At 52.7% G+C, this 26,345-nt stretch overlaps 11 protein-coding genes across 11 annotated transcripts; 6 read left to right on the forward strand and 5 right to left on the reverse strand.

Annotated features, from left to right (window-relative positions):
* Positions 1-35: 35 nt before the first annotated feature.
* Positions 36-1,645, reverse strand: BROUX77_005795 (uncharacterized protein; the record flags this gene model as incomplete). The annotated part of the gene is made up of 2 exons (XM_073750707.1): positions 36-1,247; positions 1,310-1,645. The coding sequence occupies 2 exons, from the start codon at positions 1,643-1,645 to the stop codon at positions 36-38; spliced, it is 1,548 nt and encodes a 515-aa protein (XP_073603665.1).
* A 992-nt stretch (positions 1,646-2,637) lies between these two features.
* On the forward strand, positions 2,638-4,696 carry BROUX77_005796 (uncharacterized protein; the record flags this gene model as incomplete). The annotated part of the gene is made up of 3 exons (XM_073750710.1): positions 2,638-2,746; positions 2,824-2,939; positions 3,011-4,696. 3 exons carry the CDS (start codon positions 2,638-2,640, stop codon positions 4,694-4,696), a joined length of 1,911 nt encoding a protein of 636 aa, XP_073603666.1.
* A 238-nt stretch (positions 4,697-4,934) lies between these two features.
* On the reverse strand, positions 4,935-5,963 carry BROUX77_005797 (uncharacterized protein; the record flags this gene model as incomplete). Its single annotated transcript, XM_073750711.1, has 1 exon — positions 4,935-5,963. One exon carries the CDS (start codon positions 5,961-5,963, stop codon positions 4,935-4,937), a length of 1,029 nt encoding a protein of 342 aa, XP_073603667.1.
* A 923-nt stretch (positions 5,964-6,886) lies between these two features.
* On the forward strand, positions 6,887-8,424 carry BROUX77_005798 (uncharacterized protein; the record flags this gene model as incomplete). Its single annotated transcript, XM_073750712.1, has 3 exons — positions 6,887-6,959; positions 7,015-7,145; positions 7,207-8,424. 3 exons carry the CDS (start codon positions 6,887-6,889, stop codon positions 8,422-8,424), a joined length of 1,422 nt encoding a protein of 473 aa, XP_073603668.1.
* A 421-nt stretch (positions 8,425-8,845) lies between these two features.
* Positions 8,846-10,855, reverse strand: BROUX77_005799 (uncharacterized protein; the record flags this gene model as incomplete). The annotated part of the gene is made up of 2 exons (XM_073750713.1): positions 8,846-10,590; positions 10,654-10,855. 2 exons carry the CDS (start codon positions 10,853-10,855, stop codon positions 8,846-8,848), a joined length of 1,947 nt encoding a protein of 648 aa, XP_073603669.1.
* A 593-nt stretch (positions 10,856-11,448) lies between these two features.
* On the forward strand, positions 11,449-12,073 carry BROUX77_005800 (uncharacterized protein; the record flags this gene model as incomplete). The annotated part of the gene is made up of 3 exons (XM_073750714.1): positions 11,449-11,483; positions 11,545-11,799; positions 11,917-12,073. 3 exons carry the CDS (start codon positions 11,449-11,451, stop codon positions 12,071-12,073), a joined length of 447 nt encoding a protein of 148 aa, XP_073603670.1.
* Positions 12,074-12,769: 696 nt separating this feature from the next.
* On the forward strand, positions 12,770-13,742 carry BROUX77_005801 (uncharacterized protein; the record flags this gene model as incomplete). The annotated part of the gene is made up of 3 exons (XM_073750715.1): positions 12,770-13,435; positions 13,495-13,599; positions 13,665-13,742. The coding sequence occupies 3 exons, from the start codon at positions 12,770-12,772 to the stop codon at positions 13,740-13,742; spliced, it is 849 nt and encodes a 282-aa protein (XP_073603671.1).
* Positions 13,743-14,030: 288 nt separating this feature from the next.
* On the reverse strand, positions 14,031-16,929 carry BROUX77_005802 (uncharacterized protein; the record flags this gene model as incomplete). The annotated part of the gene is made up of 3 exons (XM_073750716.1): positions 14,031-14,456; positions 14,534-15,781; positions 15,844-16,929. The coding sequence occupies 3 exons, from the start codon at positions 16,927-16,929 to the stop codon at positions 14,031-14,033; spliced, it is 2,760 nt and encodes a 919-aa protein (XP_073603672.1).
* Positions 16,930-18,328: 1,399 nt separating this feature from the next.
* Positions 18,329-19,481, forward strand: BROUX77_005803 (uncharacterized protein; the record flags this gene model as incomplete). The annotated part of the gene is made up of 2 exons (XM_073750717.1): positions 18,329-18,980; positions 19,054-19,481. 2 exons carry the CDS (start codon positions 18,329-18,331, stop codon positions 19,479-19,481), a joined length of 1,080 nt encoding a protein of 359 aa, XP_073603673.1.
* A 1,681-nt stretch (positions 19,482-21,162) lies between these two features.
* BROUX77_005804 (uncharacterized protein) lies at positions 21,163-24,145 on the forward strand (the record flags this gene model as incomplete). The annotated part of the gene is made up of 3 exons (XM_073750718.1): positions 21,163-22,597; positions 22,671-23,832; positions 23,896-24,145. 3 exons carry the CDS (start codon positions 21,163-21,165, stop codon positions 24,143-24,145), a joined length of 2,847 nt encoding a protein of 948 aa, XP_073603674.1.
* Positions 24,146-25,217: 1,072 nt separating this feature from the next.
* Positions 25,218-25,866, reverse strand: BROUX77_005805 (uncharacterized protein; the record flags this gene model as incomplete). The annotated part of the gene is made up of 3 exons (XM_073750719.1): positions 25,218-25,590; positions 25,656-25,758; positions 25,827-25,866. 3 exons carry the CDS (start codon positions 25,864-25,866, stop codon positions 25,218-25,220), a joined length of 516 nt encoding a protein of 171 aa, XP_073603675.1.
* Positions 25,867-26,345: the final 479 nt, after the last annotated feature.

Here is a 26,345-nt window from a genome sequence, read left to right on the forward strand (position 1 = left end):
AACCAACTGTGGCTGTGCCATTTATTCTCCCCTTCTCAAAAGGAATCCACCTTGTTTCCGCTCATGCTGCCATACTTGGCTTGCCACGCATAAAAATACATCAACGCAGCAAATGGCTGCCCAAAAATTGTAAAAGACACCCAAAAGATCGAATTACCCAGCAGCTTGCCAGCCAGACTATCCATCTTTTCCAACGGTTGCGTCATTAAGATGAGTGGCATCTGGATAAACATGCCCATAAAAGCCACGCCGATGATGTTGTGTGTCGGCACTCCAACTAGTAACTCGTGCAACACGGCTGAGAGAAAGAACACAAGAATGCTTGCTGTCGTGGCACCCCAGCCGCGGCCAACCAAAGGCGAGTAGAGGTGACGGCGGAAGAATTGGTTAACCGGTTTATTCCACGTGCGCCAATACATTCCGAGAGAGTAACTGTTCCACCAGTCATCGTAGAATGCACGGTCTCCAAAACGCATAATCTCAGCCAGTGCGTTGAGCGACGACTGGAAGAGCGCAAAGAAGCCAGCAAGCCAGATGACGAGTGAAATGGTCGACAGCTTGAGCAAGCGCTCAAGTATAGAGAACATATCGAGGTCGTGCATCACTGGCAATGAGTTGTTGAGCAGCGGGACAGCATACTGGGCACTCATGAACCAGATAAATACACTTAGAAAAAATACCTCGGCCATTCTTTTACCCACAAACAGCCACCGAATGCTCTTGGTGCGAGGATAGACTGGCTGGTATACAAGAGTTGGCGCCCACCAAAAGTACACCAAGCTGCTCATCGTGACATTTTGCGGATACGGGCATGAATCGTACAGGGGTGGCAGTTTCGCCAACTCGCTCTTTGGTGGGTGGAGATAAGCGTGGCGCAGATCGCGGTTTGTCAAGGCATAGGAAGCTGTTTTCAGCCACACGATGATGGCATGGAACTCCGTCAGGGTGCCAATCAGCGGGTGGAAAATCCGATAGTAGACAACTAGTGTTGTGGCGACCAGCAGAACTGACATGTTGAGCGTGTGCAGAAAAGCCACAATGTGCCATACGGTCTGAAAACGGCGGCGCTGTTCGTCGGAGGGGCCGTCTGGAGAGAAGCGGTGCTTGACAATAGCACGGCGGGCAGCCACAAGTTCAATTAAATAGGCGAAAAATAAGTGGCATGGTATCAAAAAGTAGAGCCCGAGACCAAGGAAGACATCGGACCTGGGGTAATTGTGGCATGAGAAACATATGAGGACGCCGTACTACACAGTACGATAGTCAGCAAGGCATGGTCGGGGTAGCTGCATCAGCAAGAGACACGCACCTTTTGGATATTCTCCATCATCAAGCGCAGGTTTCCAACGACCAACACAATGACCATTAGATTGCGAAAGCCCAGGAAGCTCGGGGCCAAGGTTGCGTCATGGCTGAGGACTGTTGGCTGCACGTGTTGATGGACAGCAGCAACATGGCGATATTTGCGCTTGAAGGCAAGCAAGCGCGCAGCTCTAGCAGTGTCAGCTTTCGCGAGGTTGGCAGTTGTGGCGGCTTTGGAGATGCTGGTCTCGGTACCGGAGCTGTATGCTTCCAGCGGGACAGCGCCGGGGGAGCGCCGGTGGACAATGCCAGCTGGCTGCGAAATTTGGACATCAGAGGACATTGGATTAGGACTGCAATGGGAATTCAAGATACAGAAACGGACAGTGAAGATGTTGAGGAAAAAGAAATATGTCTAGCAGAAAGAACGGCAATATATACTATGTCGGGGTGAGAAGCAAGGAGGCGAATTTGAGGTCTCAGACACCACAAGCAAGGAGCACGAGAAAATTCGCGAGGAAGATCTAGACGAAAAGGGAGCCGCAACTAATGCAGGTATACAGAAACAGGAACGGATAATTCAAAGACTTGATTATTTGGGATAAGTTGTTAGTTGGACGATTAAAAAGCTCGTTTCCAAGTCGGCGGCCGTCTGTTCTCACGGCTTATCGAGCCGCGTCGGAGTGTATGTTTGCTGACAAGACCAATAGAATCAATTGAAAAGACGTGAGGGGAGAAAAAGAGACAACAACGATGCAACTGCGCATACGAAGGCGAGGCAAGGGCGCTTTGACTGACGGCGATGCGGCGGCGACAGATTGCGCAAAGAAAACGAGGACTAGGAGTGAGGGAGGAGGGAAGTGACGTTGCTTTGCTTTGGCAGAGAGGGTTAGGGTGTCCTGTCACACGCAGATGACGCACATTCCCGCAGAGCTTTGGACACTCAGGATGTACCCGGCATTTACCCAGTGTGTTTTTTATGGAGATCGAGCCAGTCCTGTGTAGCCATGTTTTCGCTCGCACGGTCTCACTGTGAACAGCCGGATGTTCTCCGTAACCCTAACCTTAACGTGTCGAGATGTCCCCACTCTTTCTTTGCAAGCTTCTAATCTCTAGGCCTGTCTTGTTGCTATTTGGTCGCGAACTCTGAGATCGAAATTTTGTGCGTCGTTTCTACGTTCGCATCGCGTCTTGCCTTCTGCGCATCCTTTGAAACTCTTGCAAGGGCCTACTGCGTTAGTCTCTCACTGCAATTGTATCGCACTTATATCTATACGCGTCGTCACTTTTGCCCGAATTAAGCAACACTATCGGCTTCGCTTCTCCGTCTGCGACATGGCCCATTTCGAGTCCCGGGGCCAGGACTATGGCGACCGGCCCGAACGCGGCGACAAGGCCGATCGTGGCGGCGCAGCCGAAGGGGCTTTCCGGTCTCGAACTCGCAGTAAGCTGCGGCCCCCACCGTCTCGCTTCCGCCGCTCTGCCTTTGTACCCTCGCTAACTTTTCGCTCTGGTGCGCAGGACCCGTCACCGACTACAGCTCTACAGTGGCGCATTGGATGGAAAGCAGAGGCCACAAGTATCGCCATCACTACCGGGGCGAGCATGAGCGCCCTAGTCCCAGCTATATGGTTGATGTACAGCTCACCTGAACCCCCCGTCTGCCCCCCAACAAAAAGCATACCCGAGGCTAACAGCTGCAACTTAGATGATACCCCCATCAGCACGTGCCACACAGGCCGCCGACTCCATTCCCGCCAAGCACCTGCACTCATCGCTGAATAAGATCAAACATCCTATCAACGTCGTGCGATGGACCCCCGAAGGCCGACGGCTACTCACGGCGTCTAGTAGCGGCGAGTTTACACTGTGGAACGGCACCGGCTTCAACTTTGAGACTATCATGCAGGCTCATGATTCCGCCATCCGCGCTCTGAGCTACTCCAACAATAACGACTGGCTGATCTCTGGTGACCACGATGGCCTCGTCAAATATTGGCAGCCCAACTTTAACAACCTCGAGAGTGTGACTGCCCACACGGATCCCATCCGCGACCTTGCCTTTAGCCCCAATGACTCCAAGTTCGTGACAGCCAGCGACGACTCAACGTTGAAGGTCTTTGATTTTGCCAGCAGCCAGGAAGAAACCATACTTAAAAGCCACGGCTGGGATGTCAAGACATGCGACTGGCATCCCACAAAAGGTCTCCTCGTGTCAGGTTCCAAGGACCATTTGGTTAAACTCTGGGACCCACGCAGCGGTCGCTGTCTCACTACACTACACGGCCACAAAAACACAATCACCAAAACACTCTTTGAGCGTGTGCGCGGGGTTTGCTTCGCTACTTCAGCGCGAGATCAAACCGCCCGTATTTTTGACTTGCGCATGATGCGCGACATTGCCCTACTCAAGGGCAACGAAAAAGACATTACTACCCTTGCTTGGCATCCTATTCACTCTAACCTTCTCACCACAGGTGGCCACGACGGCTCTTTATACCATTACCTTCTCGACGAGCCTAATACCCCGCCTGGACAATCCACCGGGCTTGCACCATACGACTCGCCTGACCCCGCTACTGCCCCAGCCCAGAGTATATTCCCCGCGCACAAGGCTCAGTACGCCCATGATTTTGCTGTGTGGTCGTTAGATTGGCACCCCCTGGGTCACGTGCTGGCATCCGGCTCCAACGACCGACTCACGCGCTTCTGGGCTCGCCCGCGACCGGGTGATGCCGACTTCGTCAACGACCGCTATCACATTGGCGAAAATGCCGCCGTCGACATGGGTACATGGGATCGCCGGAGTGGTTTCAAGCCACGCCAGGGTGAACAAGAACAAGAGTCGGATGATGAGGCCGACGGTCTTGTCGACCAAAAAATGCCCATCCGGGCTGCTGTGCCTGGACTTCCAGGCCTGCCCGGTATTGGTATTCCAGGCTTGCCCATGGGTACACCGGGTGGTGGCTCTGGAGGCGTAGCTGTTCCTCCGCCGCCCATGCCACTCCATATGCCCGGGTCCAACGGTGTCATCCCACCGCCCCCCTTCTTACAAGGCTTTGGACCGAACGCACTGGCGGGACTGGACCCGTCAAAACCCGCAGATTTGGCCAAACTTGCCGAGATGATGCAAAAAGCCGGCGTGCCTATTCCTCCACCACCCCCTGGCATGGCACCTCCCGGCAACATGGGCGGCGAAATACCGGGAATTCCCGGCTTCTCTATACCCCCGCCACCGCCACCCCCACCTCCAATCCCAGGCATGAATGGCTATGGACAGCAGCAAGAAGGTGGTGGATTTGGATATGATGACGAGCGGAGGAAGGGTGGCTCAGGCCAGAATGAAAGTGCGGGTGGGGGGTATCAGCAGTCATGGGGGGGTTATAGACGGTAAGGCGGAACATCACACTTATGGAAGCATAGACATCAGAGCGCACAATTTACAGTTTGTCGGTTCAAATACCAGAGTCTTTAATGAATGTCTTGTCTTCATCTCGTTGTTGATTTAGGAATGCTCTATAGGTATGATAGTATCTATGTAGTACAATTTGTTGGTGTAACCAAACCATTGATCACAAAAGTCCAACCCTAGATGCAAAAGGTTTTTGCACCTGATATCCAATACTTTGATTTTATTGCTTCTTCTGCTGCTGTGCGAATTCTCTGATGACAAGAGAACAATCAGTCTCAGTGCATAGCCTGCGCCGTCTCTGTATCGATAGTTTTTCGGCAAACTCAAGACCGCTGGCGCGCTCAACAGCCTCCAGCGGGACCTCAAATTCACGCAGCGGCTTGTTGTTTGGAATGATAGCATTGGGCAAGACAAAGGCACCAATGGCTACATTTCCACCCTCACGGCCATCCTCGGCAAAAATGACCTTGTAGAAATGCGTCGGCACAGCCACGTTGGGCGGGTTGCCAATCATCTCGTACTTGACGTACCACTTACCGTCAGCCTCGCGCTTTGGCAAGTATAACGGGCCAGTGACGATGTGTACGCTGGGGTATCGATGTGTCAGACGACGGCAAAAGTCTTCAAAATGCGCCCAGTAGTCCCGGTTGAAACCATCACCGACCTGCGGGGACATGTTACTGAGGAAGAAAGTCTCGTCCATGGCTGATTGAGCCCATTTGCAATCGGCTGCAGGCACCTGGTGACCGCGGTCGAAGCCGCTGCGGTAGTAATCGCGGAGTAGAGCACGGAACTTTTCGGGGATGCTGGTATCCTCAACAAACGTACTGCGCTTGCGATCACCGTTGCGCTGTGCTAAAGACTCGCGAGTGATGTGCTCGGTAACCCACGACGGGTTGCGACGCTCGCGATCATACCCACTGGCCAGTGCCGAGCGTAGTGCGACGTCACTTACACGGCCGGGGAAGCCGTACTCGAAGATGCCCGCAGGGTTGACAGGTGAGTGGCCGCCGCCCGCCGGGTTTCCAGCAGGGGTAGCTGAGCCAAAACCACCGGGCGGTGTCATAACGGCGCTGCCATGGCTGCTACCGGGTGACACGATGGTAGAGGGCGAGACGGTCACGGGGCCGGGGACGGGGACGGGCATGTTCTTCAGTGGGTCAGAGCGCAATGAAAAAAGGGCAGCAGTCGCAGCAGCTCCGCCACCAGCACCGAGAGCCGCCATGAGAGCGAAGCTTGACTTGGACATGATGTAGCTTGTAGTCAAAGGTGATATAATGTACAACGCGAGGTAAATAAAGCGGTTGGGAATACTGGCCGAGAACTGTTTTGGCGTGGCAGATACTCCAGCATCAAGTTACTGTCTGCGTAAACAACTTCACCGCCCTAGTTCTGCCAGCAGTTTCATTCGACAATCTGACCGCCTTTTTAACAGGGATGGGGTCCAGGGACTGGACTTGCATTGGTCAGCCCACCCGCACCTGTCTGGCCAGGCCATCAGGGTACTTCCTAATCTGGGAGCTGCCTCTTTGTGAGACGCATCGTCCCCCACGGCTCCTTCCTTCGTGGATCTGGTGATGGCGATGCTCTCCTTGAGTGTATTTAAGAGACAGTGAGCCGCGATTTTCGATGCTTGAAGTTTCTCGAAGTTATCAGTTTGGGTGCTGTTAAGACTGTTTGCATTTGACAGGCCTCTTTGTTCATTTTTATCCTCTTTCTCGCTAGTCTAACGAATAAAGCGATGGTTTGTTCGAATCCGTCAGTATTTTTTTGCGGATCGTTGGTTGTGACTGCCTCGCCATTCCTCAACGCTAAATCTTGCGTCTCATTGTCTGCCTCCTCTCCGTATCCCCGGCCTTTGCCTCCATCAACCCATAGCGTCTATTGTTTGTTGACATCATCACCGGCTTTATTCTGAACATAGCAGCTGCCAAATTGTGGGGTGGTCCTCGGTGTCCTGTTCCTTCCTCTTCTCGCTCCTTCCTTGCGCAAGCCGATCGTCCCTTCCCTCTGCCCCTCCTTCCCTACCTGATCTGCTCTTTCCTATTCCCCACAGCGGTTTCCTCTCTGCCAGTCCTCGAGCTTGACTCATCCCCACACCTCCGGGCTTCCGACGTCATCGCTTCGAGAGTCGCAGCTCTTACATAATTGAACATGAGCCATACGTCAAGTATGAGCTCCACATTTGGTGCCGGCCTCAGCAACGACGCACGGGGCTGGATCATGAGCATCGTCAGCGCCTTTGGTCAGTAAATTATGTACCCTCTATAGAGGCCTTCCCGGTCTAACATGTAAGACAGCCTGCATCCTCGGCGCCTCCATCATCTGTGTCGACCTGATTACGGCCCGTGTGCCGCGTTGGCGCTCGTTCCGCATCCAACAGAGCGACACGTTTCTTGCCGCATCTCTGAGCCTGAGCTTTGGCGTCATGGTGCGTTCTTGGTCTCTTTTGCCGCCACCATAGGGCCTTGTTTTCCTGCTAACTGGTGTAGATCTTCTCGTCTCTGTTCAACATCCTCCCTTCTTCGCGCGAGTATCTCGAGAACTCAGGGCTATCCGAGACGTCAGCAGGGCTTACCATGATCTCGTCCTTTGGGGTTGGTGTAGTGGGAATCGGTACTATCTCGCGCTTTCTACATCAGTTGATGCCGTCTCATGTGGTTGAGTGCGACCACGAACACAACGAGACTGAAACAGACAGCGAAACGGCATCCAGCGCGCTGTGCCACTCCCACACAGAGCACGAGTCCCCTGTGCCCTCACCGTCACATACCCACTCGCCCCCATCGCATTCGCACTCACGACACCCATCAGAAACAACACCGCTGCTCAGCCGCGACTCGCTGACCCCACCGCGTCCCAATGGCGTGCGCACTCAAGTATTGTCGTTTATTCAAGACACCAAGGCCAACTGCGACCAGTCGGGCCCTTGCTACGGCTACCGCGACCCGTGCGGTAACACATGCTTCAAGATCCGGGGCCGTAGTGCTAGTCGGGGCCAGCTAAAGAAGAAGAAAAAAATGTTGCGGCGAAGCCACTCGTCGCATATTGGCCGCCGGAAACCTCGGATGAAGCACGCTACAGCCGCAGACTCTCCAGTCCTGGCACATATGCATTCATATATGCACTCCCCATTGCTGTCGCCTTCCCTCTCGCCCTCCCCTTCGCCTCGACCAAGTGGCAACCCTGATCTAGTACCCACTGACCTTGAAGCGCAACAGCATCATCACCATGTACCGGTAACGCCGTTTCTGTCAATCGGGTTACAGACGTCGATTGCCATCGGCCTGCACAAGTTCCCTGAGGGCTTCATCACATACGCCACCAACCATGCCAACCCAGCGCTAGGATTCGCCGTGTTTCTTGCGCTGCTCGTGCACAACATCGCCGAGGGTTTCTCCCTGGCGCTGCCGCTATACCTTGCACTCGACTCTCGGCCTCGGGCTATTGCATGGAGCGCGCTTCTGGGTGGTCTTAGTCAGCCAGTCGGTGCAGGCGCAGCGGCGCTGTGGTTTCACTGGATGCGCGTGGCGCCGAGCGATGGTGCTTATGGTGTTTTGTTTGCTATTACAGCCGGAATCATGGTTGGCGTTGGACTGCAGCTCTTCAGTGAGGGCTTGGCACTACGGCATGATCGCGATATATGTGCGTGGTTTGCGTTTATAGGCATGGCGCTTATGGGGGTGAGTGGGTGTCTAGTTGGGCACTGAAGCAAAAGAAAGGCATTGTTGGCATGTATTCGTCACTATTTTCTGGTACCAGTTTGTAAAATTCATTAATCGTATTCGCATCCAAACTCATTAACAATACATGTGATGTGTATGTACGTCGTATCGTGTAACTATGTATGTACATGTGTATGTGTAACTCTAACAATGACCCCGCCCAAAATGAACCCGACGTTGGGATATCTATGCTAACTTTTTGGGGTTTGCGACGCTGTGTAAAAGTGACAAGCTGAGATGAAAAAGAAGATTCCATGATGAGACGAAAAGAAAATGGAAAGGAGAAGATGATTGGGGGGGGGGGGGGGGGGAGACAATGCTCCCTCCCCTAGATCTACGGACCATAGAGACCGTAATCGTAGTATTCCCAACCGCCGTATCCTCCACCAAAGGTAGCCGCAGCCTGCTAGACAGCCGCCGCCTCAGTAGTCTCAGCTGCTGGCACCGCTGAGAGCCCCGGATTGTAGACAGTTGACAGAGACGAGTCTATGACGTGCGACATATCCAATGGCATCGACATCTCCGCGTCAGTAGCCGTAGGTTCAGCAGGGGCGTAAGGCAAGCTCTGAAAAGGCTGAGTGGTGTAATCTATCCCAATCTCGGAAGGTTGCGAGCCGCTGAACTGCTGCTGCGACTGTGGTGTCAACGCAGGCGAGACGAAGGCTGGGTGAATGCCGAGGCCGCCCTGCTGCGTCGAAAATGGGAGCATGGGCATGCCGGCGGCGGAGGCGGGAGAGCTGGCAGAGTTGAGGGTCTGGCTGTAGACCTCGCTGTTGGCCAGTGATGTTGAGCCAACAGGAATGTACGAGCCATCGACTTGTTGGAACTGATCCAAGCCGTGGCTGGCACCGTATGACCCGGTAGCGGTGTTCATGTCGGGGATGAACTGCATGTCCAGGGAGAGATTGGGCGGGGCCTGGCTAACTTGCGGGCCACCAAACCCCGAAGCTTGGCCTGTGCCCTGGGTCATTTGACCATGCCCATGGTCCAGCTCAACATGCACCTGCAGATCATGGTAGCGAATGAAGCTTCGCCCACAATCGCACTGCAGTGTGCGCTTTTGCGAATCGTCGGCCCCGGCCAACTCGTCAACCAAGCTTCTAGCCCGGCCAGTAACAGTCTGTACCCGTTGTAAGCCGAGGTGCACGTGGCGAACATGGCTCTCTAGATTGGCTTTGGTGACAAAGCCTTCCCGGCAGCCATTCGCATTGTCCCAGTCGCCCAGTCCCTCGCTGGTTGACAAATCCACCAAGCCGCAAACGAAACGGTACCCATTGTGGGAGCTCTTGATGTGGACATTGAGGTTGCTGCGCTTGGTAAACTTCTTGTCGCAGCCGGGCCAGTCGCAAGCAATCGTCTTGCGGTCGACGACTGTTTGAGCCGAGTGGTGCATGGCGACGTGGCGGTCCATCTCACTCGGGTATCTGCAGCGATACGGGCAGAAGGAGCACGTCATATGAGCCGTCTTAAAGTGTGCACGCAGCTCGGAGATTGTGGTGAAGCCAAGACTGCGCGTTTGGCCGTCATCATCTGTCACCTTGCACTCATCGCAGAAGTGCTTCAGCTCACCGTGCATCCGGCGACGGTGATTTCGGAGGGCTCCTGAGGAGGCGAATGCCTCCGAGCAGTCCGTCTCAGGGCAAGTATATCCAGGAAGGCCGAGGTGGGCCTGGCGCACGTGTCTGTTAAGCGTGTCGCGGCGGCGGAACACCTGTCGGCAATCGGCATACCCCTTGCATTGGAACTGCTGAGCCTTGATGTGAGAGTTGACATGGCGGCTCAACCTTGTCGATGTGAAAAAAGCGCGGCCACATTCGGGGTAGGGGCACTTGTGGTCACGCTTGCCCTCGTGCTTGCCCTCAACATGTTGCGCCAAGTGCTTGGCCTCAAGGTATGTTTTGCCACAGCCTGGCACCGTGCAGGCAAATGGCCGCTCACCCGTGTGTGACCGCATGTGGCCTTCCAATCGTGTCGGTCTGTTATACCGCTTGGTGCAGCCAGGCCACGTGCAAATCTGGTTTTTGGGCCGGGGTTTCGATGCCGGAGCTGTAGACTTGGCGGCGAAAGGTAGTTCATTCGATGAGTCCTGCGAACTATCGGAGGCATCGCTCTCATATTCTTCGTCGGAGCTGTCATCGGCAGGAGGCGCTTCTGCGACAGAGGTTAGCCCATGTACCTTGACATTATGAAGGGGAGTGCTGCTAGCAGACAAACCTTTGGGCGTTGAAGCTAAACGTCTGCTCCGTTTAGCGGGCGGCGGGGCAACCGCTGAGGCCTCTGTTTCTTTTCGTGATTCTGACTTCTTAAACTCAGAAAGACGGATCAGAGCCTGCTCCGGGGTCAGGTCCGCATCACCAAACGCAGCTGCAGCGTTGGTGGCCGCCGATCCAACCGCCTCAGCTTTCCGTTTCGGCATCGTGCTGCCTGCTGGTTTGGCCGCGAGCGTTGTCCGGTGATGTTGCGGGCGGTAGATCGACGAGCTCGATGTGGTGATCAATAGGGACGCGGTAAAGGTTGAGCTAGGAAGAGTAGGAGGACAAGAGAGTTTGGGACTGGCTAGTAGGTAGATATCGAGGAAGAAGTAGTGAGATGTAATTGGCGGATGAGAAATAGACAACTTCCATCACTGGCAATGGCAAAAGTAACAAACAACAAACAAGCAAAAACTGCAAAGGTTTGAGCAAAGATGAGAAGAAAAAAAATCGAAGAGATCGCCAGAAATAAATACGGCAGAATTCACAAGGCAGAGCAGCCAGAAGCGGTGAACTAAAACTTTGGTGGGGCTCTGTCTGTCTTCTCGCTAAATATAGTGGGTCTTGTCGATAACAGGTTAAAGACCGGCTAAGCCGATAAACATTTTTCTCTTATCGCTTGTGTCAGCCTTGCCAGGTTGACGACAAGCTGTAAATTCTTCATTCGCAAATCGTCACGATTACTGGTCTTGTCTCTTCTGCCTTCTGCGATTCAGTTTCTGGAACCCTTACAGCATTCGTTTTTAATACATTCACTATGTCTGACAACGAAGATGCCGGCGGCTACGATGCGTAAGTCTTGCTTCACTCCCGCCTAGCTCGTGACTCCCTGCTAACGGCTGGTCTCTTTCAGCGAGGAGCCCTTCTACGATGAGGACGAGGTCGACATTCTCGAGGACATTGAGGATGAGGATGGCGAGCGCATTCCAAACGCCGATGACGACGCCGACAACATTGTGCTTTCGGGCGACCCCTCCGCTCTCGCCAACCGCACCAACGACATGTCGCACAAGGACAAGAAAATCCCCGACAGCGAGCGCACTACTACGCCCTACATGACCAAGTACGAGCGCGCGCGAATTCTCGGCACACGTGCCCTGCAAATCAGGTATGTGAAGCCATGCTTGGTCGGCGGCGCCAGACCGGCCGAGCTCACACTAGCTGCGGCGCCCCCAGATCCACAGCCCGAACGGGATGCGCTCCGTTACTAACCTCCCCGACATAGTCTCAATGCTCCCGTGCTTGTTGATCTCGAGGGCGAGTCGGATCCCCTCCAGATTGCCATAAAAGAGCTGCGCGAGAAAAAGATTCCTCTGATTGTGCGGCGATACCTGCCCGACGGCTACTATGAGGACTGGACTTGCGAAGAGCTCCTCCAGTAGTCATTTTCCTCTGTATCTTTGTCATTTCCTCTTCCTTGCACCCTTTTCCTTGTTCTCGACTTGCTTGTTTAAAACCTTTTCTCCTTTTTCTGCGAGGGTGATATGTTGGGACCGCCGCCATTCACATTGTGCACTTTACACCCCATACGCACTCGCTTTTACACTCACACGATACTCCCCTATCCATCAATTCGGCGTCTGGAATTTTGGCGGATCTTGATTACTTGCTACCCTGTCAATGCATACATTTTTTCCAATGACCTCTTGGAATTACCGCCTCGGCCTTTGTCTGGGCCTATTGTCTTCTTTGTCTTGGTCTTTGCCTCGGTCTTTGTCTTCTTCATTATGTTACTTTATGTCTAGGACTGTGCCTCTACCTAAGCCTCTGCCTGAGTCACACTGTATGTTCCAGAGAGCTAGTTATTTAAACAAGAGACATGGAGCCACTCAAACTAGTACCAAGACACCTGGATAAGATGGTGTCGTCCAAGCCGTATTAGGGTTATCTAGCTTATAGCAAACCCTGATACCCCGCCAAACAAAGCTCAAAGCCAAATGACTTTCGCCTCTTATTTGATACTTTCTCTAACACTGAACAACCTCTGGTCAAGTTCAAATCTCGTTCAATTTTTGAAAGACTTGCAATAATTGTACAAAACACATAACAGCAGCTCACTTTCATTCCCACCGCCTACAATGTTTGAAACTAAAGCTACCATTGCTTCCTGTGGAGGCCGCATCCTCAAGCTCTCCCATGCCTCTACTTCCACTGGAACTCCTATGGCCGTAAACGTCTTTCTCCCGCCGGGTGCCAGCAGCAGCAACCCCGCCCCCGTGCTTGTGTATCTCTCAGGACTCACTTGCAGCCCAGACAACTGCACGGAAAAGGGCTTCCTGCACGCACACGCCGCACGGGCGGGCATCGCCCTGGTCTGGCCCGACACCTCGCCGCGCGGGCTCGACCTGCCAGACGAGCACACCAGCTGGGACTTTGGCAGCGCGGCTGGCTTCTATATCGATGCGACAAAGGAGCCATGGGCAGCGCACTACCGCATGGAGACGTACGTGACGCGCGAGCTGCCGGAGGCGCTATTCACACAGTTTGACGAGCTCGATGGAAAGCGTGTCAGCATTGCGGGCCACTCGATGGGTGGCCACGGCGCGCTGACGTTGTACCTCAAGAACCCCGGCATGTACAAAAGCGTATCAGCCTGGGCCCCGATTGCAAACCCAGTTAACTGTCCCTGGGGCCACAAGGCGTTTGCGGGATACCTGGGCGAGGACCCCGAAGAGTGGAAAAGGCACGATGCGACGAACCTAGTGAAAGGGTGGAAGGGCCCACTGAACGCTCTTATTGATGTGGTGAGTAATAGATGTGTTGGGACTGATATGTGCGGCTATAGCTGATAATAGGCATACAGGGGACCGCCGACAGTTTTTACCAGCAGAAGCAGCTACTACCCGAAAACTTCGAAGCCGCAGCCAAGGAAGCCGGTCTCGAGGGATTGACTGTGCGCTACCAGGAGGTATGTTGCTGCCACAATCACACAAATGCCTATACATACATGACTGACCCTTATGCCTTGTCCAGGGCTATGACCACTCATACTTCTTCATTTCTACCTTTGGCGAGGACCACATCAAGCATGCGGCCAAGTTTCTGCTGTGAGAGGATATACACCACAATAGACATCAAGTCCATCAGAAGGATAGTCTGTGTAACTAATTTGATTATATAAACACGCACCTGCCGTTTGGTTGTCCCGGCGGGCTATTAAGAAAATGACGTAAAATCTACGCTTGCTCTGCCGTAAATAAAACCCCCCAAATCAATGTATAGCCGTGAGGCTTCATACCTCCAAATGTCTTTGTTGCATCAGCCCTCATGTGTTGATGGTGGTTGTTCTTGGTTAATCTAGTTGCTTTGTCAAGACACGCGCTCCACTCTCGGGCCGTCTCAACTGATGCGACGATCGAACTCGGGCGAACGGCCATCTTTATCCTTCTCAAGACGAGCGCGCATATCCGCTTCTTGGTCGCGTTTGATGCGCTGGAACGCCACTTTTTCAAAGCGGCCAAGCGCAGCCCACCAGTGACGGCCGGCATCATGCTCACTAATGCGCTCGAGCAGGTCAGCCACGTGAAAGCGCACGTCGCGATCCTTGTGAAATAGGCCGAGCGCAAGGTAGAACAGGCCAGCGTGTGACTCAGGCGCTGCCGCCAACAACAAGCATATTTCGTCGTAGGTGAAGACGGTCTTGCAAAAAGCCAGATACAGATCTTTGCTTTGAGAGGGTGTAAGGCGTTGTGTGCGCAGACGATCTTGCATGTGATAGAGATCGATGTTTTTGAGAGGGCGAACATTATAAAGTTGCGCAAGATCCTAAAGGAGAGACTGTTAGCAAATATGAAGGCCTTTCTCCATGTCGCTGTGTTGTCATGAGTAGGCTGTGCGCTCACCTGTATGAAGCTATAATAACTCCGTGTATTCCGCCAGCCCTCAATGCGAGTCACATTTCCAGCCAGTTCCTTATTCTTGGAGACTTCGTCTGGCCACACATATCCATGGCCTATCAGGCCAGGCAAAGGCGGTTGTTCATTATCATCACCCCCGATAAACAGTGCACTAGCCCCGTAGACCGTTTCCTCAAAAGTGGCAGCGATGCGAGTGAACTTGCCAACCCAGTCGCGCCACTTTGAGCGCACTACACGCTCGCCGGCACGCGAGTTTATGGCCTTTAAAATGTCATTCATAAAGGCGACGTCTCCAGTGTAGTCGTTGACAGCTGATGCTGGCGTCTGGTAATGGTTCACCAGTTGTGCATAATTTGGGTGCTGTTGTTGGAAATACACACTACCATCGTTGGTCCCAGCAGACTCAATCTTGCTACTGATTTTGATCTTCCCGCTTGGTAAGTCGCATAACACATCCCACCACTCAGGATGCATCTCAAAGGTTGGATTCGTCACACCAGCGATAAATCCTGGGACATTGAGCAAATCATCGATCTTAGTCAAATCTGTATACGGAAACGCATGACGTGTGAAGCCACGCAGAACGCCTCCTGATGCTAAAGCACAAGCAGCAAGTACAGCCTCAGCAACGTCTCCAGAAGGCATGTTGTGGCCAAGAAATATGACACGCTTCTGAGTCAACAGAGCATTGACAAGCACAATAATTGGGTGTGTGTTTGGCCCGCTAGTAGTTAGGTGAGAGTGTGGGGTGTAGACTGTAGGAGACTTGGCATAACTGGCGCTAAAGTTCTGGATGAGCTTGATGATGGAGAAATCACCAACGCTTTCTGGCGTCATGGCTACAGGGACCTTGATAGGAATAGGGATTCCCTTGTACATGACCTTGCTCTCAAACTCATGCGTGTCGCGGGGGACGGAATACGTCATAGTAACAGCCTTGGAGCCGTTTCGCGCAGTACCGGCGCCTTCATCGTCATTTTCGGTCGGGGCTGCTTCATTGCCAGCTTGTTGGGCCAATTGGCGCCTATCTTCAGCCATGCGCATCTGAATCATCTGATCAAACTTTTCGACGAACAAGTCTTTATTGTCGCTGGCTTGCAAGAGATGTCGCTCAAGAACGGTTAGTCTCGGCATAAGAGATAGATCCATGGCGTTTACTGCATTGTAGAGCATTGAGAGAGTTTCGGGAACAGGAGACTTGAAGTATTCCTCAAGGGCGAGAAGGAGGAGAGGCTAATTGAATTGTTGAATTAGAATAAAGCGCATTGTGACCCATTTCCCCGTCTTGTTCTCACCTTGTAAATGTGCAAAAACGGATGTCGTGTGCAAATAGACATGGCCTTGACTACAGCTCCACGTCGTACTGTTTTGTCCTGTTTTGTGTTCACCAAGTTCAGAACGTAGATTAATGGCGGGCCCTCGCCGCCCTCGGGTTCTATGTCAGACTGGGTGTCGTCTTCGTCGTCTAGATCATCAAAGTCGTCATCGAGGTCGTCAAACTCATCGTCTTCGTCGATGTCATCATCTTCATCATCAGCAGGGAGGATTCCAGCCTCGCGATCGCGGCGTCGTTGTCTTCGGCGTCTGCGTGCAGCCTTGGCCAACTTTTCAGCTTCTTCTTCCTCTTGGCTAATGTCTTTGTGTAAAAAGAAAATGGTCCAATCTTGATGACGCATATGTGCCTGGTCAGGCAACATGAGCTCCGCCAACATGTGCTCATCACCTGTTATGGCGACAGGATACTGGTGCTCCATTACAGGGCCGCGGTCAATGTCGAAAGAGGCCACCAGAATATATTCCACGTGGTTCTCGGTGGAGCCGCGTGGGTATTGCGACCGGAGTCGGCGTAGGGGGTGGTGTCCTTCGGCAAGGTTGTGCCGAGACGGTGTGTCGAGGGAGGAATGTTGCGAGGTTGGCTTTGAACCGTTTAGCCCATCTAGGCCGTAGGCCAGGCTCTGACTGTGGTTCATGCTACGACTGTAAGCGTAGCTTTGACTGTGGTTGTGGCTCTGGCCCTGGCTATGACTATGACTATAAGCGTGATTTGAGTGCTGGTTCTGGCTGTTGGTGTGGGAATGCGAAGAAAACTGGCCGCTGTTCATAGAGTTTGTGCTTGACGAATTGATATTAGGAGATCGGCCGGCTCCGCGCGTCACGAGTTGCGATAGAGAAAGCTGCGACTCGGAGCGGGCCGGGGGAAACGAGAACAAGGAAGTACGGCGAGCAGCTGTCGAGGCAGAGGAGTAGGCTGAGCCCGAGTTGGAAGTAGACAGAAAGGGGCCAGTGGGCACGTGGGCATTGTTCGCAAGATCGGTCTCGGCTCTTGATATGCCTGGGCGAGGGACGGCAGGTGGGGGGAGGGACGGCGGAGGGGCGGCCATTATATATGGGGTTAGGAGGATGTCTCAAAATCGAGGGCCAGTGTTTCGAGTGCGATTGGTGTTTGATTTCTGGGTTTAAGAGAGTGGGTGCACAACAGCTGAAAAAGCAGTACACATTCCTTTTACAATGTGTACAAGACTTGGAGTACCGGTAGCGAGAGCGAAAGAGGCACGGCCTGTCGTGGGACGGCGAGGGTTCAGTCCGTGTGTCGTGGTGCCTGTGTGGGAGCTTGAATGGGCATGTGCCAGTAGGAAGGACCAAGTTGGATCTCAAATAGGGTCACAAAGCGAAACGCAGCATACACCAGTACGACAGGTCAAGCGGCCCTTTCTGAATGCCAACAGGAGTAGAGTCCGGTAGTAATAGCGGATGAATGCAAAGATCAAGCAGCAAAGGCAGGGGGTTGTTTCCCTTTACTTCGTTCTTGGTGGTGGTTTGGCTTCTGGCTTTTGGCTTGTCTCAAAATGTCACCCAGCTCAAATAAAAGCGACGGATGGCCTTGGTCAATGCTTTGCGCTTATTTTCTGGGTTGCTTGATCGCTGTCTGTGGACTTTGGCTGGGGGGAGGGGTGATCTTCTCGGAGAGAGGGTACGAAGCGGTCCTGGGATCTTCCAAACCAAAGAGTCAGCTTCTTCGTAAAGCCCAGCTCGTATCTCGCAGCAACTCACATACCGTGCTACTTCAAGGCTGCTTTGTTACGAGTCACGGGTCTGACAAGTCACACCAGCACCAGCGCCGCTTTGGTGTCGTTGCGGCTGCTGTGCTCATAATAGCTTCAAAGTCTGTGGCTTTCTTGCGGCCATCCAAACCCTGATTGTCGGCAAAAGGGGTCAACCCTTACTGTCTATATCTAGCCTGTCTCCTTTTCGTGGGGGGAGGTTGTCTTGAGACGCGATGGAAGAGGTCGGTTGCCTTGTTCCCTGCAGCTAGGTTCCTTTAGTTAAGTTGCTTTCCTGATCATCTGTAGGCAAAGCGCCACAGACCTAACGCCACAAAAAACGCCTCATATGTTGTCTCCCTTTGGAGGTGCTGGTTACCCCTGGTCTGGTTCTTCTCTAGTGTCTCCATCTATTGGTTGCAATCTGTAAATAATGTCTATCCCATACAGCAAGTTTGTTTACTTTCGCCTGCTTCTGGCATAGAAGAAACCTCCACCGCTGATGATTACCATCATCATCACCAACAAAAAGGCCTTGTAAATAACAAGCACTTGTTGTATGCCACCTGCTGCTAATTCAAACCCTAAGCCCGACTTGCACACCGCTTGAAGCTACCTCCCTTGCTTTTTCTCAATTGTTTATCCCGCTATCAGTATCCCTCCCTCCCTGACGTTCTACCCCTCCAGCCAGTACAGCAAGCCCCAAGTACATAAGAGGCTACAGCTTTCCAACTTTGCAATGACCAGTCCATACAGACCGTCGCCTCTCGGCTACGGATCTCCTGCACGCAGCTCGCCCTTTCGCCGACCCGAGTCTCCGTCTTCTGCGTCAACACCCGGCTCGCCTCTGCGCCAAATTACGCCGTCTACCTCCCCAACAAAGCAATCAACAACTGGCCCGAGCATCTCCCCGCGTGTACTCAACTCACCATTCCATACACGTACAACATCGGCGTCTGCTTCCGCTTCCGCACACGCTTCCGATCACGAACCTGGCACACCACTACCCCGCTCCACCCGAAACAACTCCACATCATCAGTCCCCTTTTTAAATCCATATACACAGTACTCGCCTTTTGGTACGCCGTCTGGTACTTCTGCGTCGCTACCCTCGGCCGCAGCAACTCCTGCTTCTCCGTCGCCGGCGCCTCGATCCTTACGTTCCTCGGGTTTTGGCCAGTCCCCTGGTGCCAACTCAACGACATCCGCAGCTACTGCGTCTACAGCTACCATGACTCGAAAGACAGTGAGTGCTGTGTCCAACGCCAATGCCCTGTCACAGTTGCAACCTGCGCAGGTGCGCACGCTACGCGAGGGCTTCCAGATTTTGGACAGAGACAGTGATGGGTTCGTCAATCGCGAGGATGTCGCAGATATGTTGAATCAACTGGGTATGTGAGGTCAAGACATGGCTCTGCTAACCTCTACCTTTGCTTTTGTGCTAATCTCAATCCAACTCTCTAGGCCTTCCCGCTACTCCGGCAGATGTTGTAGCCTTTTTCCCGTCTTCGTCACCACAAACCATGTCTATGGCCATCTTCATTAACACCCTTGCGTCAGCTCTCGCGGCCATGTCACCTAGCAGCGAGTTGCTTTCGGCTTTTAGTGCCTTTGATGACGACGACTCGGGCCAGATAGATCTCGTGGAGCTCAAAGACGCCCTCCTCAACACCGTGCCCGAGCCGGGAGAGCGGCCACTCAAGGAGGCTGAAATCGATCAAGTCATCAACGGCTTTACGGCCCGGCGTGCATTTAGTAAGAAAAGCATGGCGGCTGCAGGGCTGGGAGGTTTGGGCAAGAGGAACGAGGTGTTCAAGTACCAAGAATTTGTCAATAATGGCATGATCAACGGTAGTAGTGGTTCAGCGCGTGACAAGGAGGAAGAGGAATAGTAGATTGGAGGTTGGACAATGTAATGAGCAGCATATTAGACAGTTACAGGCAAGACGTCCTGGGTGAGAATAGCATAGTTGAAACTGCCATGTTGTGATGTGACGTTGTTGGGGGAGAAGGGTTTGCGTGGCTTTGGTGCTAGTGAAGGAAACCGGAAATCCTGATCTTGATTACATTAGTCTTGTTCGCTTCATCGAAGTCTTGAAGGGTTCTTTAGTGGCAAGTTGGCTGGTCCAAATATTTAACGCCAAACCACTGCAATGCATTTGTGCAAGAAGTATGGTTATGGACTTGTATGTAGTCAACTGGTTATGTAGTTATGCACTTATATGTGTGTACATAAACATGTACCCACTAACTCGCTATACAATTCCCACATATATCCCGGCCACTCATTTAGCGGGGAGTGAGGATCCCAAACCCCCACCGAAACTTCGAGAATCATTCAATTGGCACGTGCCAATTGGTCTATTCAAAGCTGTATGGAAATCAAGCGGGTTGGGTGACATGGGAGTACAAGGTTTTACATGCATGGTTGCATAAAACGGGGTTGACGGATACTATGACGAAAGCCTTAAGACGATCCAAGGACTGGACATTATAATCGATGATTGTCTGTTTACCATGAGGTAATTCAAGGTTGTTGGAATAACTATGTTAGTCACTCAAAAAAATGAAGGTTGGTGTCTTATCTACACACCAGTCCTATCTTCCATCTTTTAAAAAGATGTGTTGTACCCAAACTAAAGTCACTGCATTGGGTCTGGTGAAAGGCCTAACTAATGCATAGTGGAAGTCAGCTCTCTGGTTGGCTGGGATGAGACGCCCTGTTTCTGGGGTTGGGGATAGCGGCAGACACAAGAGCCAGCAAAAGAGGCTATGCTCATATGCACTTGTCAATGGTGGGTAGGGCCTTGCTTGCTGAGTTAGCATTGATAAGTACCTGGCAAGCAGCGGCGGACTTGGGCGGGTGCCATGCGCAGTTGAACGAGAGGTAGCGATAGGGTGGCCGGTCGGGTGATCAAGTACATAGTTGTAGACATAGACAATCATTTGTTGGCTGGCCTAGGCTTGGGGTAGGTAGTTATATCTTTACTTCTTTGTTTATTTTTGCTGTTCGTGTCAAAGCTCACATCATCAACGAGAATTGTTTACATGTACATCGCAGTCGCTGTCGTGTACTCCTGCTCATTTTCGTTTTTGTTTTTGACATAGTTTCACAGCCTGTTCACTGCTCGACTCTGCGTCCTCCACCACACACCACACACGTTGTTCACTTCTTCGCTCGCTCTCAAACTCTCTATAACTAGACAAACATCCAAACCCAACTACGCAGTCTATTATCGCGTATATGCACAAAGAGGGGGGACAGCCTTTCTTTCACTGTCTCCATATTTCCAGTCGTCCTCTAGTCATACCGACACCAAGAAACTGCCAACAACAACCAACCAGTCAGGCACACACAAAAAAGGCACCTGCTAAGTTCACACTGAGCACCTTCCTAGCCTTCCTGGCCCTTTTTTTTTTCTTCCTAGACCTTCTATCTGCTTCGGCCGGCTTCTCTTGCTCACATTTTTCTGCCTCCCCATCTTTTGGCCTTCCGCCTTTTGGCTCTCCGCCTTTTCTGCTCTTCCTCCTCCCCCTCCCTTTTCCTTTCCTTTTCTTTCTGTTTTCGAAGGCATGTGGCTCTTCAATAGAAAGTACACCAACTTTTCCTTTTCGTCTTCGTCTTCGTCTTCGTCTTCGTCTTCGCCTTCATCTCCCCCGCCGTCAGCATCGGCGTCCGCGCCTTCATCTTCTCACAGTTTTTCACAGGCCCAGACTGAGCTCAAGCCCAAGTCTCAACCTCAACCACAACCACAGCAGCCCTTGTCGCACTCGCGTCAACCTTCGTCTTCTGCCTCTGCTTTTGCTTCGGCTTCGGTCTCACCCTCGCTTCCGAATCCTGCCACCGATTCTTCCTCTGGCCCCTCATCTGTACCACCGCCGCCGCCGTTACACTCTTCAACCTCCTTTGCGTCGCCTCCGTCATCGTCGAATCCTCGAAGACGCTATTCCCAGTCTCATTCACAGCCACCGTCCCGCTCGCAGTCACGGCCCCGGCACTCGAGACAGGCTTCTCAGCCGCATCCATACCACCACCAGGAGCAGCCACAGCAGTCAGGTCTTGGCCCGTCTCCCCCAAAGCATAGTGTGCCCTTGCGCTCGCAAAGCCACCATCACCACCGTTCTTCAACCTACACTGCAGGTTCAGCGTCATCCTCGGATCCTTCCCCGTCGAACCCGCTATCTTCTAGACAAGGATACAGCCCCCCGCCGCCATCCCACCACAACCAACACACTACTACGACACCATCTCCGGCTTCCTCCTCCCCGCCGCCGTATTCTCGTTCTCCCCCGCCTACTTCTCACACCAGCTCTAAGCCTCCATCAGCTTCTCGAGCCCGCAAAGTTTCTGCTCGTGCCGTAGACCCTACCAACGGTTTACACTCAGTATCCAACTCCCCCGCTTCATCAGCTCGTACTAACCGGGCGTCCCCTGGTTCATCTGCAGCTTCATCATCCTCTGCGTCGACTCCAAACTCTTCCACTCCCCCGTCTTCAACAACTGCTCCGAAGCGTTCATCTCTCTCTTTCATCCGTCACTCGAAAGATTACGGAATTGGAGGCTCTCGTCGTAGCAAACAGTCTACACCTGATACTGATACTCACCCTCTAAACCTCCCCCCAGAGGAACGCAAACGCCTTTTCACAGAGCGTCTTGTGCAACAGCAGCAGCAGCAGCAGCAGCAGCCACAGCGTAAACCTCTTCCCCCAAAACACAAACACCTCTTCCAATCAGCCATGTCCGAATCTACCCCCATGAATGTCGATGACTCGACTCCGGCCTCTGTGTCTTCTCCCACCACACCCGGAAACTCTACCACTGCCACCACCCCCGCAGCTGCAGATGCTCCGATGCCTCCTCCGCATCGCTCGACCCCTACCAGTCCCAAATCTAGCCCCAAGGCTTCGCCCAAGTCTATAGTCGAAGAGGCCGAGGCCCACAAGAACAATGGTAACCGCCATTTCAAGGACAAGAACTACGCTAGTGCCATCAAAGCGTACTCCAAGGGTATGATGATACAACACAATTACATATTGATGCATGATAAACCCCGGTGCTAACTCTCTGCTCGCCATTCTAGCCATTGAACTCATCCCCAACTCTGCCACTTATCTTAGCAACAGAGCTGCTGCTCACATGTCCAGCCACCAGTTGGAGGCTGCTCTTGAAGACTGCTCCACAGCTTCCAAGTTGGATCCCACCAACCCAAAGATTCTGCTCCGTCTGGCCCGTATTTACACTGGTCTGGGTCGGCCCGATGATGCTATCATTTGTTTTGGTCGCATCCAGCCCCCTCCCAGTGCTACTGAAATGCGTGTAGCCAAGGAGATGCGCCAGCATGTTTCTGCCGCTCAGGATGCCTTGCGCAATGGAACTGCTGGGTCCATGATTATCCATGCCTTGGATCAGGCTGAGAAGTACTTGGCCCCGGGTGCCCCTAAGCCCCGAAAGTGGCAGCTCATGCGCGGTGCTGCTTACCTCAAAATGTCAGGACCTAGCTCTCTTGGTGAGGCCCAGAACATTGCCATGAATTTACTCAGAAGTAATGCCCACGACCCCGAGGCCCTCGTTCTCCGTGGCCGTGTTCTTTATGATCAGGGCGACAATGAAAAGGCTGCGCAGCATTTCCGTCAAGCCGTCACTTGTGATCCTGAGTTTAGTGATGCTGTCAAGTATCTCCGCATTGCTCAGAAGCTCGAACGTATGAAACAACAGGGAAACACTGAGTATCGCGCTGGCAAATGGCAAGCTGCTATCGACAGATACACTGAAGCTCTTACCATTGATTCCTCTAACCGTGGTACTAACTCCAAACTGCTTCAAAACCGTGCCTTGTGCCGGATAAAGCTCAAGGAGTTTGACCAGGCTATTTCTGACTGTGAGAAGGCCCTTGGCCTAGACCCGCGGTACATTAAAGCTCGCAAAACCAAGGCTAACGCCTATGGACAAGCTGGAAAATGGGAAGAATCAGTCCGTGAATGGAAAGCCATTCAAGAGCAGGAACCTGAAGACAAAACTACACATGATGAGCTTCGCAATGCTGAATTTGAGCTCAAGAAAAGCCAACGCAAAGACTACTACAAGATCCTTGGTATTGACAAATCAGCTGATGAGAATGCTATCAAGAAGGCGTACCGCAAGCTGGCTATCGTCCATCACCCTGACAAGAACCCCAATGATCCTCAAGCTGAGGAGCGTTTCAAGGATATTAGTGAAGCTTATGAGAATCTTAGCGATCCTCAGTAAGTAATTCCAATCTACTCTTCACTCCTTTACCAATTCAGATGGACTAACTCTTTGTTTAGGAAGCGTGCTGCCTTTGATAATGGCGACGACATTGACATGAGTGGCATGTTTGGTGGAGGCGGCATGGGAGGAATGGGTGGCATGGGCGGTATGGGTGGTATGGGAGGCATGGGCGGTGGCGCCCATTTCAACCCCGAGTTCCTGTTCAACATGATGAACGGCCAAGGTGGTAACTCCTACCGTGGTGGCTTTGGCGGCGCACGTCCTGCAGGTGACTTCGGGCATGGTGGCGGCTTCCACTACTCTTGACGGCATCGCACGCGCAGCGAGTGGCAGTCTAGTGGGCATCGAGATGGTGAAGACTTACTGTCTGACTCCAACTCCGACTCTACTTCTGTTTCTGCTGGATCTGCCTACGCTTCTGATGACGGTAGTAATGCCAACCTACGGAAAGCCCACTCTTCCCACTCCCGTCAACCACATAACCGCCCCCCGCACTGGAAACAAGACGAGTTTCTAGCTGAGACTGCACGGCGCAACAACCAGACAATTGAGAAGATGCGGTCGGCAGGAAGCATCATTCTGTGTCTGTTGATCTTCTTCCCAGTCCACGTGTTACTTTACTTTTCCGGTGTCGGACTTGGTTTATACTTGTGCCTCCAAGTTGGCTTATGGGTGCTGCACGTTAGCAGTCGTCTTCTTACATCAGATGTTTCCGGCAGTCACACGAGCAATGCCTCAGACCTTTCTATAAGTGGTGATGAAAGCGAACAGGAGCCTGACTGGAGTGTGGACGACGACATCTATGAGTTGCACGTTTTCTCTGAATACGGCAGTGACGATGATAGTTTCCTAAGGGATGTGAGCGACCACAGTGGTAACAGCAACGAAAATGATGAGCGAGAGGAAGAAATGGCATCACTGCTAGATTCTAGTCTTGTTCTACGCCCACGGCCACCTCGAAGATGTTGAGGTGGTTCCTTTCAAGCCACCCTGCCCTGGTTCTCTGACGTTTTTCTTGGTATAAGCTTTGTCATGGCTTGTTCCTACGCCTTGGTTCTTTGTTTACTCTCTTTTTTTTTTCTTTGTCTGTTTACATTTTGCATGTGATTCTTGTACATGTTGCTATTTCATGGGTTGGTTTAACTGGGTACATACATGATTAGGGTTAGATAAGATAGTTTTGATTGATGCATATAAAAGCAAAGAAGATTTTAGTTCGTTAACTTGGCTCTCACTAACTGACTAGTTATGACTTGATAACTACGTTTATTTGTATGATTACGAGGCAAAAAATGCGGCGCCCTGAATGGAACAAAGGCTATTGGCAAGGTTTTTTTAGGTACTGTTGTCCCTCTTAAGGCTAAGGCTGTGTGCTGGCTCAATCTCCATTTTCAGCACCCGGAGTCATGGTGCTTGCGGCACCGTTGGCCGTGCCTGGGCACAAGAGCGGATTAAATGGCGGGGCTCGGCCACCGGTCGCATCAACAACGGCCTGGACGTCGTCACGCAGCTCGGGCATTGATACGCAGATGTGGTCAGCCAGAACGTCGCGGAAGGTGGCAAAGGCGTGGGTCTTGCCGCGCATGACCTGGTTGCCACGGTGGACTAGCTCGACGAACTCGCGCGTGTAGATGTCGGGGTTGCGGCCGCCTTCGACATACTGCACGAGCTCGGGCGGCACGGTGGGCAGGGTGTCGACGTTTTCGGCGGCTGTGAGGTAGACTTGTTGCAGCGATGCGTCGAGGGTTTTGCTGTGCGGGGGGGAAAGCGTCAGAGGCAGGCGGGTGTGGGGAAGAGGGGAAGAGGGAGAGCGTACATGCTGTTGGCTAGAATGTCTCGGGATGGCCGGCCGCCAGCGTCGTAGTTGGCGGTGATGACCATGATTTTGAACATATCCTCGACGACATTGCGGATCTGGTCTGCCCGAGGATGAGTCAGTATTAACGGGCGGGAGATGTTGCAGTGGGGAGGGAGAGCGGAGACATACCTTCCAGCTTGTCGTGGAGCGGAGAATCGGAGGTAGTCATGGCGGGCGAGTATGGTTGGCGAAGGGGCGGAACGCAAGGCTATCGGTCGGTCAACAAGCAGAAGAGAAAAAAAGATGAGCGGAAGCGAGGCTGCGATGACGTCTTGGGAAAGCGCCACAGCTCCAGGTGGCTGGAGTGGGTAACGCCACATCTCTGAGCATGCGCTGGGGTACAGGCGACCGAAGCGTTTTTTTTTCCCTCGCGCTTCAGATTTTCTTGCCTACAGGTCATCTTTTTGCAAGGTTTATTTTTTTATTTTTTGTCTTGAACTATTCCTTTTTTTTTTCGGAGCTTAGCCTGTTGGCCTGCGGAAGCCTGAACCCCTCCTTGTCCTAGGCATGCAAACCCAGCCCTTGTTTGGCCGGTACTGCTCCTTTCTCTAGCCCTGGCTTTCTCTTCTTCTTTGGGCTTGGTCTTTTTCTTCTTTGCTCCTGCACGGTCTCGTCGAAGTGTGTAGAAGTCTGTCGAGAACTGCCGTC

This window comes from Berkeleyomyces rouxiae, assembly GCF_048999995.1.
Source record: "Berkeleyomyces rouxiae strain 22BRR77 chromosome Unknown BrBRR77_ptg000007l, whole genome shotgun sequence".
NCBI lineage: Eukaryota > Fungi > Ascomycota > Sordariomycetes > Microascales > Ceratocystidaceae > Berkeleyomyces > Berkeleyomyces rouxiae.